General features: G+C 45.7%; 1 protein-coding gene across 1 annotated transcript in view; it reads right to left on the bottom strand.

The window, feature by feature from the left end:
- The window catches only part of P3H4 (prolyl 3-hydroxylase family member 4 (inactive)), a 63945-nt gene extending 51899 nt beyond the window's left edge, over positions 1–12046 (bottom strand). Inside the window, exon 1 of the mRNA XM_069751540.1 lies at positions 11134–12046. Within this exon, the coding sequence (XP_069607641.1) occupies positions 11134–11601 (468 nt within the window). The 5' untranslated portion in view covers positions 11602–12046. The remainder of the gene's footprint in view (positions 1–11133) is intronic.
- Positions 12047–13922: the final 1876 nt, after the last annotated feature.

The raw sequence follows: 13922 nt of genomic DNA, 5'->3' as shown, positions 1-13922 counted from the left end.
CCCTTGCACCGGACCTACCTGGTGTGTCCTCTACTCTCCCTTGCACCGATCCTACCTGGTGTGTCCTTCGCTCTCCCTTGCATCAGACCTACCTGTGTGTCCTCCGCTCTCCCTTGCACCGGACTTAGCTGGTGTGTCCTTCGCTCTCCCTTGCACCAGACCTACCTGGTGTGTCATCCGCTCTCCCCTGCACGGGACCTACCTGGTGTGTCCTCCGCTCTCCCTTGCATCAGACCTACCTGTGTGTCCTCCGCTCTCCCTTGCACCGGACCTACCTGGTGTGTCCTTCGCTCTCCCTTGCACCGGACCTACCTGGTGTGTCCTTCGCTCTCCCTTGCACCGGACCTACCTGGTGTGTCCTCCACTCTCCCTTGCACCGGACCTACCTGGTGTGTCCTCCGTTCTCCGGTGCACTGGATCTACCTGGTGTGTCCTCCTCTCTCCCTTGCACCGGTCCTACCTGGTGTGTCTTTCGCTCTCTATTGCATCGGACCTACCTGGTGTGTCCTCCGCTCTTCTTGGCACCGGTCCTACCTGGTGTGTCCTTCGCTCTCCCTTGCACCAGACCTACCTGGTGTGTCATTCGCTCTCCCCTGCACGGGACCTACCTGGTGTGTCCTCCGCTCTCCCTTGCACCGGACGTACCTGGTGTGTCCTCCGCTCTCCCTTCCTGTCTGTCAGTCATATATGCAGTATGATACCCCCATATTCCCACCCCTGACCCTTTTTGTAAGGGGACAGCTCTCCTGCTTTCATGTAGGAGGAATTATCAGTCAAAAGTGTAAGAAAAAATGTACTCATTGTTTTATGTACTCACACCAATTTTTAGTCATTGTTTTTGGCAAAGTGACAACAAAGTGTTGCCAACTTTCCACACAGACCTTCCTCTGCTCCTAACATTCACATGGTATGTTCATGCACCCAGCTCTCCAGCCTGCTCTGCTGCCTTGTCTGTCTATGAAGTGCATATAGTACATCACCCAACTTTCCACACAGACTTTCCACTGCTCCTAGCATCAACATGGTATGTTCATGTACCCTGCCCTCCAGCCTGCTCTGCTGCCTTGTCTGTCTATGAAGTGCATATAGTGCATCACCCAACTTTCCACACAGACTTTTCTCTGCTCCTAGCATTCACATGGTATGCCTTTCAGCTAACCCCAGCTTGCCCCAGTGTTATTTATGACCTTGTTTACTTTGGCTTGATTGTATGCATCTGGTCCACCCTTAATTCTCTGACCAAGATGAACAATGAACAGAGTCCACTCCTCTCTGCTTCACACCTGAATGCACTTAGTTGTACATATAGGAATCACACTGCAGACTTGTGCTATGCAATATAAGTGTGTCCTTGAAGTGTGAAGATTATGTAGAATTAAAACCAGAATTGAACCAGAAGGGAACTGAAGGTACTGGCCAGTCACTGTAAACAATGTTTCTGTTTGTTTTCACTTTCACCCCTATAATCCTTCACTTTCTGCTAACTCCCCTAATCCCTACACCTAGTAAGGAACTGTTCATCTCTTCTTCAATCCTCCCCATCCATCTCACCTCCTCCTCTGAACTGTTCCTCAACATACAATCACCTCATGCCCTCTCCTGCTCCCACCTGCTAACACTTTCTCTGCTCCTTCTCACTGCTGGTGATATCTCTCCAAATCCTGGTCCTCCTCACCACATCCCCACAGTCAGTTCTACCTCCCATCCACGCTCTATCACAAATTTCCGTAACCTCTCTAACCTTATACCCATTCGCCAAGCCCCCACTTACCCAGTCCCACTAACAGGAGCTCTGTGGAACGCTCGCTCTGTCTGCAACAAGCTTTCCTACATCCATGATCTTTTCATTACTATGAAACTTTCCTTCCTCGCCATCACTGAAACCTGGCTCACCCCATCTGACACAGCCTCTCCTGCTGCACTTTCATATGGTGGCTTCCACCTTTCTCACACACCCCGCCCCAGCAGCAAGCATGGCGGAGGAGTTGGTTTTCTCCTGTCAGATAACTGCTCCTTCACCCCAATCCCACTGCCACCCTCTGTTACCCTCCCTTCCTTTGAGGTGCACTCTGTGCGCATCTACTCCCCCTCCAACCTCCAACTGGCTGTCATTTACCGCCCCCCAGGGCCAGGCACCACCTTCTTTGACCACTTCACCACCTTGCTACTTCATTTCCTTTCTGCGGACATCCCCACTATCATCATGGGCGACTTCAACATACCCATTGACACTTCCCTCTCAGCTGCCACTAAACTTCTATCTCTCACTTCCTCCTTCGGCTTCACTCCATGGTCTTTTGCAGCCACTCACAAAGATGGTCATACACTGGACCTTATCTTCACCCGCCTCTGCTCCCTATCTAACCTCTCTAACTCACCTCTTCCTCTTTCTGACCACAATCTACTCACATTCTCTTTCTTCTCCACTCCTTGTCTACAATGCCGACCCCACAAACTTGCACACCCTCGCAGAAATCTTAAACACCTTGATCTACACTCACTCTCTGAATCCCTCCTCCCTCTCACAGACATAAGTTCCCTACACAATGCGGATAACGCTGCCGCTCTATATAACACCACATTAGCTGTATCTTTGGAATCTCTTGCCCCTCTCACACATACCAAAGCTCGCAAAATCAACAGACAGCCCTGGCAAACCAGCCTGACCAAAGAACTGAGGCGAGCTTCCAGGGCTGCTGAGCGGAGATGGAAAAGATCCCACTCCAACGAGCACTTCATCGCATTCAAACAGTCCCTCACTACTTTCAAGACCACTCTCGTCACAGCAGAACAAACCTACTTCTCATCGCTCATATCCTCCCTGTCTTACAACCCTAAACAGTTATTCAACACCTTCAACTCTCTCCTCCGTCCCCCAGCACCTCCTCCCTCCCCACTTATCTCAGCTAAAGACTTTACCTCATTTTTCAAGCAGAAGATTGAGAACATCAGAGACAGTTTTAGTCGACAACCCCCAGAGCCCTTCCTCCCAACTACCCAGCCCTCCACCTCCAAATCCAACTTCTCCACCATTACAGAAGATCGACTCTCCACTCTACTCTCAAGATCGCATCTAACCACCTGTGCACTTGACCCAATCCCTTCCCACTTCATCCCAAACATCGCCACAGTCTTCTTCCCAACCCTAACCCATCTCTTCGACCTATCACTAACAACTGGTGTTTTCCCCTCAAGCTTTAAACATGCCTCAATCACACCTATCCTCAAAAAGCCCTGTCTTGACCCATCCTCTGTATCGAGCTATCGCCCTATATCACTTCTCCCCTATGCTTCCAAACTACTGGAACAACACATCCATCTTGGAGCAGGAAGATAGATGGGAGGACAGTTCCTCTTCAACCGCTTACAATCAGGCTTCTGGTCACACCACTCCACTGAAACTGCCCTAACTAAGGTCACCAATGACCTATTAACCGCCAAGAGCAAGTGACACTACTCTATCCTCCTCCTCCTGGACCTGTCTTGTGCCTTTGACACAGTGGACCATTCCCTGTTGCTGCGGACCCCCTCATCCCTTGGCATCACAGACTTGGCCCTATCCTGGATCTCATCATACCTAACTGACCAGACATTCAGCGTCTCCCACTCACACACCACCTCCTCACCTCGCCATCTATCTGTCGGTGTCCTGCAAGGCTCAGTTCTAGGGCCCCTTCTCCTCTCCCCTCTGTCAATCCCTTCACTGGTTCCCCATTACCCAGAGACTCCAGTACAAACGCCTAACCATGACATACAAAGCCATCCACAACCTGTCTCCTCCATACACCTGTGACCTCGTCTCCCTGTACTTTCTTGCACGCAACCTCCGATCCTCGCAAGATCTCCTTCTCTACTCCCCTCTTATCTCCTCTTCCCACAATCGCATACAAGATTTCTCTCGCGCATCACCCCTACTCTGGAACTCTCTACCACAACATATCAGACTCTCACTTACCATCGAAAACTTCAAAAAGAACCTGAAGACCTACCTCTTCCGGCAAGCCTACAATCTGCAGTAATCACCGATCGACCAAACCACTGCATGACCAGCTCTATCCTCACCTACTGTATCCTCACCCATCCCTTGTAGATTGTGAGCCCTCGCGGGCAGGGTTCTCTCTCCTCCTGTACCAGTTGTGACTTGTATTGTTCAAGATTATTGTACCTGTTTTTATTATGTATACCCCTCCTCACATGTAAAGCGCCATGGAATAAATGGCGCTATAATAATAAATAATAATTAATAATAATGATTGTCACATTTAAATATGCTTCACTGACCAAGCGGAATAAATAGTTTTGCTATCAAAGTGACAGTTGACCAAGTGAACAACCAATATGGCTGCACTTCCTGTTGAGTAAAAATGGCAGCTACAACGTAACAGAATATAACACTTAGGCTGAAGTTAAAAGCAACAGGTACAACTAATATTGGGCACATTAACTTTATTAAAATGTTGTTTTAAATCTTTCTTTCCTGAGTACACAGCTTAAGGGGACACTGCCCTGAAGTAACGGCCATTACTTGATGGACAGGGTCCCTGATATACTGATAAGAGGGGGAGGGGGCGGTTATTTTCTGGATGTGAAATACTTTTTCCAGCCTGAAAGGGCTGATAACTGAGGACAATAAATCACATGATTCAGGTAAAAGTCTCTTTAATTAGTGATATACTGTCCAGATGGATTTCTAAGTGGCATCTCACAGGTGTAATCATCTGGGAATCACATGGCTTGTAGGATATGAAGTGTGAAGACTTGAGACAGAATCAGGACATGTCTGGAGACGTGGCAATCCCGACCTCAGCTGGGAGATCATGAAAACACAAAATCAGATGTGCTGCTGGCAATGACGAGGACATGCTTCCAAGATCAGACTCGCACGTCTGCCGCATTTACCTTCATCCAGACATTTGTTAGATAAAATGTGAATTTCTAAATGAATTTCATAGAAAAAGCCCATTAATTGTACTTGTAGTTTCACAATCACAAGTAATTATTTAATCAGGATGATACCTTTTGTACAGGCCCTTTTAAAGTGTATGGATGTCATAGAAGAGGCACCATCTATTTTGTATGGTGCCACAATAGGGCACCTTAGAAGGTTTAGAGGGTCATATGGTTACTGGACTCCTATATGCCACAGTATGAAATTGGGCGTACATGTAGAAACAGTATGACCCATCAGATCTACAGTAAATGGGTTATTACTAGTGATGGGTGAAGGCGCTCGGATGCTAACCAAGTGTCTTTGGCGTGCTCGAAAACTATGTTTGTGTCCCAGCAGTTGCAGATATCTTTTCGACAGCCACAACACATGCAGGGAGTGCCTGTTTGTTAGGGGACTCAAACATATTTTTCAAGCCCACCGAAGACACTCAGATAACACCATAACTCCCAACCATCCCGGATCTAGCGGGACAGTCCTGATTTTGAGACGCTGTCCCGGCCGGGATCCTCTTTTCCCACATGGCCTCAGACCAAATGTGCCGCAGCTTCTTTAAACTGCTAGCGCGATCGCTAGCTGTGTAGGATCGGAGTAGATATTGCCCTTGCTCCGACCCTGACTGGCACAGGAGACATGGAGAGGCGTCTTTATCAGTGGCGTACTGGAGCTGCAGCAACGTGAGCAGTCAGTGGCACGGCGTGGCTGGATGACATCATTCAGCGCTGCAGGAGAGGAAGCTGCCAGCTGCTGCGAGGGAGCGCGGTGTGCAATGAGAGGTGTGTGGGAGTGTCTGTAGGTGTGTATGTGTGTGTCTGTAGGTGTTTGTGTGTGTGATGATGGAAAAGGCAATGATGGGGATGGGGGAGAAGGTAATAATGGGGATGTGAGGGCAATGATGGGTGTGGGGTAACTATGTGTGGCCATTATACTGTACGCAGCATCATGTGGGGCCATTATACTGTACCCAGCATCATGTGGTGCCATTATACTGTACGCAGCATCATGTAGGGCCTTTATACTGTACCTAGCATCATGTACGGCCTTATACTGTACACAGCATCATGTGGGGCCATTATACTGTATGGAGCATCATGTGAGGCCATTATACAGTACGCAGCATCGTGTGGGGCCTTTATACTGTGCGCAGCATCATGTAGGGCCATTATACTGTACCCAACATAATGTGGGGCCATTATACAGTACACAGCATCATATGGGGCCATTATACAGTATGCAGCATCAGGTGGGGCCATTATACTGTACGCAGCATCATGCAGGGTAATTATACTGTATGCAGCATCATGTGTGGCCATTATACAGTAAGGAGCACTGTGTGGCCATATTTTTTTTTATAATTATTGTTTATGAAACAGTGTGATTAGTAGTGCTTAATGGGTGTCGTTGGGGCATGGATATGGGTATGACTAGTTGTGAAATGGGTGTGGTCAGGGGCGTGGCCTAAAATTTGCAGTGGCGTGCTGCAACCTTTGTCCCTCTTTGCCTTCTTCAAAAGATGGGAGGTATGGATAACACATCTGAGCATCTTAATATATAATTACCTTGTAATGTCCTGTTCCGTCCAGATGTGTCCGGATCCCAGAATTCCAGGCGGCGGAAGTTCACCGACCTCCATATCGGGACACCCAAGTGATGGGTGTCTCAATATGGAAACTGCTGCTGGTACCAGCCTCTTGCGCGGTACCACCAGTGGAACACCGTTGCACCACACACACACACACACACACACTGTATACGCCGTATGCACCACACACACACACACACTGTATATGCCGTACGCACCACACACACACTGTGAGGCAGTGACCCCTGTTACAGCTAGGGGGCGCTGTTTGTGTTCCCCAGAATGTGCACAGAGGCGTATGAAGGCCATAGGTGTGCATGGCAGTCGCAGGTGTAGATGTGATTGCAATGTGAGGTAGTGACTCATGTCACAGGTAGGGGTTGCTGTGTGTTCTCCTCAGGTTATGCATGGAGACGGATGAAGTCCATAGGTGTGCATGGAAGTTACAGACTTTCGGATCGGGTTTTCCATGTTAAATTGTTTGTTAAAAGCCCTGCAGTAAGGGGTGTCAGGTGCAACGTCAGTGTCAGTCTGGTGTGTGCTGGTGTGCAGAGCAGAGGCCTGCAGAGCGCTGGTTGAGAGCATGGAAGCCCAGGCCAGTGGAGCCAGCACCTAGGGCAGCTGAACAGCTTGGCTCCCACAGTGTATACAGCAATGCAAGTCGTCCATGGTGCTTGTCTCGGATGTGGACAGTCCTGTGCCCGGAGGTAAATATCCTGTGCCCGAAAGAGGACTGGCATGGGTAACGATTGCAAACAGGTGGATGTGTTGCCCAGCTGTTATCCAGAGGATATCCGGGGCTGTGTACGGCTGTGTGAGCAGAAAGACTGTGATACAGCGATGCAGGACACCCACGGGAAATAGTCAGAGGAGGGCTGGCGTGTGTAGTGTCTGCAACATATGAAGCTGTGTTTGGAGACTGTAATATGGCGTGCGGTCGCCCCACGGATACTGGACAAGGAGAGATCTGTCGTGTTTAGGGACTGCAATCTTTCGGATGTGGACAGGACTGTCCACATCCGAGACCAGTACCATGGACGACATGGACGACTGTTTCGGGGCAGCACGGTGGCGCAGTGGTTAGCACAGCAGCCTTGCCGCGCTGGAGTCCTGGGTTCTAATCCCACCTTGGACAATATCTGCAAAGAGTTTGTATGTTCTCTCCGTGTTTGCGTGGGTTTCCTCCAGGCACTCCGGTTTCCTCCCACATTCCAAAGACATAATGATAGGGAATTTAGATTGTGAGCCCCATCGGGGACAGCGATGATAATGTGTGCAAACTGTAAAGCGCTGCGTAATATGTTAGCGCTATATAAAAAATAAAAAAAATAAAAAAAATCTAAAAGCCATATGATATGTAGTGCTATGAACTGGTGTGAACTGAACACTGATAATATACACTGAAGTTATATGCACTGAAATGATATGCACTTGTGTGTGAATTGCACTTTAATTCTGTGAGGAAACACATTACGGAGACTTTGTGTTGGAACTTTGTGGGTCACTGCCTTGTCACTATGTACGATGCTACCACAGCATTACAACATACACACACACTGTATACGCCATACGCAGCCTCTTGCGCTACCACCAGCGGAACACCATCGCGAACACGCCTCCGCCATCTTTGTACAGGAGGAGCATGTGCAGTTTTAATGTGACCGCCGCTATCTGTCTGCACAAAGATGACAGCGGTCCGATTTACTGCATCTGCGTGAATTACACGCAGGTGCAGTGAATCATTCGGCTGATCCCGGCGGCAGATGCGTGACGTGTCTACAGGCAGAGGAAGCCGGTCACATTAAAGGGGTAAACCACCCTCCCGATGCGATAGCATCGGGCCTCCATCTAGTCGCTAATAATAACCCATTTACTGTAGATCAGATGGGTCACACTGTTTCTACATGTCCGCCCAATTTCATACTGTGAGCATACGGCATGAACCATTGGATGCCTAATGCTTCTAGGGAAGACAGCTCTTTACATAGAGCATCAATACATAGTTGTATGGGACTCCACGTGCCACCATGCTGCCTTCTAACGCCATAGTCTCACTCAGTCATGAGCCCTGCATGACACTCCAAGCAATAACATAGAATTGTATTTGGTCATTTTAAAATGAATAATTGTATCGGCAGGCTGCTTATTAGCTATAGCTACCGGTTTTGGTAGCCTGAGGTCTGAGGATGGAGTAAAATGTCCTGTGCCTTTTGACAATGCAACCATGACGTTGTTCTTGGAATCCATGTGACCAGCGGAGATGTGAATGACATTGATACTACAAAATGTATTCCCTTTCCAGGGGCTGGCTGGCATTGAGATGCTATGTATGGACACATTGCCTTCCAACCTCTGGAGAGGAACTTTATAGCTGTTTTATTAGGCAGCCATTGAGGCACGAGTGGTGGTGACGCTATAACAGCCTTAGGAGCCGTGCATATAGATAATTCAGAATAATTGTAGCATGAATCCTAATATGACCTCCATAGACTGCTATAGACCCATGCTGTAACTCCATGTGTATCTGAGTGTTTAGGGGAGAATATTGAGGCACCCTCTGGTGATCTACAGTGCCTTCAGCATTTCTAGACCTATAGGGACCCTGTGTACTGCCATACAGTGAGGCGCTATGTGAGTGCTGCACACTGTCATCTGCTGTGACCTCAATATTATTGCATGAGACAACCCATAATGGGAAAGCATTGCCTACTTCCGCTGGACCAGTGGCAACGCTGTCATTGTTCCAGAAGTCAGATAATGTAAATTTGAGACCTGTCACGAAATCTTGAGAGTCGGACTATATTAACAGGAACTTGACAGGTCCCCCATGCCCTCCGAACCACCATAATTTCTCTATTGCTTTATAAACCTTACCTAAAAAGCCCTTTATAGTGTTTGACACATTAACAGAGCCTTAGTAAAAGTAGGTCTAAAGTCCGTTTTTAGTAAATTAATCTTATAACTAGTCAATGTGGCATTTGTTTCTCCAGACTAGTCGTCCCACTCAACATGTTATCACACCCCTGTGGGCATTATAACATGATTGTCAACCCCAGCTCCCTGCAAATCAATCACATACACGCAACTTTCTTTCCCACAGTTGATTGTGCTTCTGAAGCCGGGTGTTCGCTTCGTGGCTTCAGAGGTGTACTACACATGTCCAGAGGCAGAAAAGAAGCCCAACGTTGATGGAGGAGACGAAGATCAAGCTTCTTTGCTTCTGGTCAACCCGTGCACCTCTGAAGCCGCGAAACTTAGTGATAACATGCTAAGCGGGATGACTGTTAATAGAGCATCCGAGTGACTCCCTTACATCCTTGTAGGTGGACCCCCCCCCCACTATATCCTGACCCTATAGGTCATAAAAAGAGCACATACGGATCAATTTTTAGCACTAACGGCACTTTGGTGGTGGCTTTTTGATAGGGATACCTTTTGGAGGGTCATTAAGGGTCAGTCGACGTTGAGCGGGGGCGCCATATCACTTCCCAGGGTGCCAACCTCGGCTGCAAGGAAGGGACTTGTTTAAGGGTAAGGCACCATCTATCCTCCCTAGTCCTTTTCTCTTTGTTTTTTTTGCTGAATTTTTGGGTTTCAATACCTTTGACACCCTATTTGTACATTGACTACTATTTTGTGTGTGACTGATAGGTATTTACCTAGACCCTCCAACTTTTCAATTTTCCCCTTTTTTAGTATAATAGGTAATATTGATTTGACTTTGATACTTTTAATATATTAATAAAAGGTATTTTTTAGGTCTTTTTTTTTTGTTTTGGTTTTCTGAGCGGGACGACTAGCCTGGCGAAACAAGCTCCCATTGACAAGTCATAAGATTAATTTGCATATTAAAAAAGAATTGTAGAAATATTTTTTCAAAAGATCTGTTAATGTGTCAAACACTATAAAGGGCTTGTTAGGCAGGGTGTTTCTACAGGAATAAAGAAAAGCTGGTGGTTTGGAGGGAATGGGGGAGCTGTCATGTTCCCTTTAAATGCCTTTTCTTTAGCTGTTCAAAAATGATGAGTTTTTCAAGCATAAATCGCGTCAGGAAACTTTTTTATTTTTGCGAAGTAGCTTTTAAAGCATTTTGGAAAAGTGTTTTCCTGAAGCATTTTTTTAAGCTTTTTGATTGGACAGTACCTTGTTTTGGAGTGGATTATATCAGTATCTGCTTCAAGAAAGTTTTCCGCCAAGTGTTTTTCAAAACCTTTTCGGGAGAAAAAAATGCTCAAAACACTCCAACAAAGTGGATTTCAATTAGAAATGAATAGGAAGAGTTTTCCAAGCATGTTTTAACTTGTTTTTTTTTTTTTTAGAAGAATTTTGGAATTAATCCGCTCCAAACAAAACTCTGTGAACATAGCCTGAGGCAGTCTCGTCCATTTAGCTAGTCCGCACTTATATTGTCTGTAGCCAAAAATATTTTGAGACTATGACAAATATTACAGGTCACACAAGAGATGTCATCCATCTCTCTTGTGCTCCTGAATGGAATATTATTGGGAGTCTTGTTCGATTGTATGAAAATCTTTATGGCCAATTCTTATAAAAAAAAATACAGGTAAATAGAAAGTGTGAAGGTATCACTTTCCCGTCTTACCTTGAAGTAGGTATAATGTAGGTACTGGTAGGGGTCTCGCCTCTGGAAGGCCTTCAGGGTCTCCTTGTCTGGGTATGGCTGCTGGAACACTGGCAGGGTGGCTTTACATTTCCTCAGACACACTGCTCGGGATAGGACCCTTCCAAATAATTGCAGCTCTAGCTTCCAGTCCCCATGTTCCTCTTCTCCCTGCAGTTCCTCCAGGCCAGGAATTTGGGATTCTTCACTACAGCTCTGACCGCAGAAGGCTTCACTGTCCTGAAGAAGTCTATGGAGCCTCAGGCTGGCCTCTAGCATATGACTAGCCTCCCTCCAGGACTGCGCCTCATAGAGCTCCATGGCTTTGGCATAAGTGGGCTTTAGTGGTATGATTTCAGAACGGGGAAAGCCTCGAAAACTGTACTGTTCATACTGGGAATAACTTGGGGACACCAAAACGACCACTGTGCATAAGAGGAACAGCTGCATGGCGGCAACAGCAGGAAGGGTCAGGGAGGATGAAAAGTTCAGAAACTACAGGTAAACTTCTCAGAAAAGTTTAGAAGAAGACAGCCTGGAATGTAGCATCAAGCTTTAGTCAGAGCCCAGCCACAAGATGGGGATGAGAGGAATGAGAGAAGTGGAGGAAGACTCAGCCAGAAGAAGGGAAGACTAGCAGGGGGGCTGCAAGGACTGCTTACTGCCAGCTTGGCTGTGACACTCAGAGGAACTCCTTCCAGGCCATGAACAGGGATACAGATAGTCTGAGCTCCTTGCAGGATCTGACTGGGCAGCATCGGATCTTGCGGATCACATAGTAGTCCTCAGTAAATCTCTAAAAATCTTTACTCCACTCACAGTTTCCACCATCTTCCTAAAACAAATGTAGCAATACAGAGGAGTCCACACTGAGTAATCTGATCTAGATGCCTACAGCCCTCCTGGAGGAGGAAACTGGAATCCACAGGGTCTTAAAGAGCAAGTCATAATGTACAAAACAGAGGACGGAATGAATGAAGAATAGCATTACGTTTAAGGGTACCTTGCCACGTAGCAGAAAAAAGCAGTAGAAAAAAATGCATTCTGCGGTGCCAGCATCTCAAGAAACCAGAATAAAAATATAGATAAGTACTGTTTCTGCATAAGAGACAAAAATCAATGATTGTTACCCATATGATGTGTGCAAACTGTAAAGCGCTGCGGAATTTGTTAGTCTTAATAATAATAATCTTTATTTTTATATAGCACTATTATATCCAACAATTTTACATCACGGATTCAAATAACATGTGGAGCAAGACACTAGACAAGCGTGCCCATATGTGGATTTCAAACTACTTAATACACTGCAATACGTATTTATAAAACCATGTGCACTACCCTCATAATATTATTATACGATAGTATGCAACTTTTCCTTGTATGCCTAATTACTCCAGCTAGACGTTCAATATTCCAGATCCAGAAGATATCTAAAGTGTACAAGTCCTCGCTCCTCTATGAGGAGCTCTCGACCAGCACTCAGAAACATGGGTAGCAAACATATTTTACAAATGCTAAACAATATAATGTGACAGGACCATTTTATTTTGCGATCTTTGGGTCACAACTCTTTATATAGTTGTTAAGATCACCAAGGGATGTTAAGCATCTGTGTTTTTACTTAAAAGGGTATTATCAAGTTTTGAAGTTATCCCATATCTACATCTGACCTCTAGGACCTCCACCGATTCCAAGAATTGTGGTTTTGAAGAACCCCATTTGAGTGGAGCCACTTCATTCATTCTTAATGGGCGTACCAAAAGCCACCTGAGCTCTGTGTTTATCTCCAGCAGTACCATCAAGAATGGGTCGAACAGCAGTGTGCATGATCCACAACGGCTCCATTCACAAAGGGGCCACAGTTCTCCAGGTTGGCGGTGTCTTAGTGGTCAGACCCCCAGCAATTGAAACGCTATACCCTATCCTGTGGATTGGGAATAACTTACAAACTTAAGAATAGCCCTTTATTAATGATGGGACCATCATCCAGGAATCAAATGCAATGTATTGCATTAAGTTTAACCCCAAATTATTTTAGTTATGAGGTCGACTGTTATATTCAGCTGTGGGGTACCTTTATGGGGACGGACCAGATGCGCACCAAGTTACACAATTTTTTATTTGAGAAAATGGGAAGAGCAGTTAATTTTTTCCACAGTGGCACTTCATTCAAACCTAGTTCTCAGGTCATTTTTTTTCTTTTCTTTTAATTACAAATAATAAAAAAAGTTGCCTTTTACACTATTTATTAAAAAGAGACACATTTTCTGGATTTAATTACCATATATATTTATTCATACAACAAATTCAATGATCGGAAAAGTGTTATACCCATGTCCAGCTGTAATCTTCCACATTGGCTACTGAATATCTCCAAAAGCCACTTCAGAAAACTATGAATAAATTGTATTAAGACAAGAACCTAAAGCAGAGCTATTGCTTACAATATTTAGAAATAAAGAGTACAATACAATCATATGACAAGAAACGAAAATTAAAATGACAGAAATTTCAATGGACCATTGGCTGAGAAATAATATTGTTCAAAATTATGGCAATAACAATTAAACAGGCACATGGTTACATATACCAATTATTGCCCAGGCAGGAATATTTCAAAACATAGTAAAGAACATTTTGATATGCTGCAGAATGATAAAATATTAGGAGAATTGTTATCTAAGGAGTCAGAATGCTTTTTCAGAAAATCCGGTAACATTGAGAGTTTGATAGCGTCAACAGTGCAGAATTACGAAAAAATGGGAGCG

This window comes from Ranitomeya imitator, chromosome 2 (assembly GCF_032444005.1).
Source record: "Ranitomeya imitator isolate aRanImi1 chromosome 2, aRanImi1.pri, whole genome shotgun sequence".
NCBI classification, from domain to species: Eukaryota; Metazoa; Chordata; class Amphibia; order Anura; family Dendrobatidae; genus Ranitomeya; species Ranitomeya imitator.
Note: the sequence above shows the minus strand (reverse complement) of the source record. Positions and strands in the feature narration are given on the sequence as shown.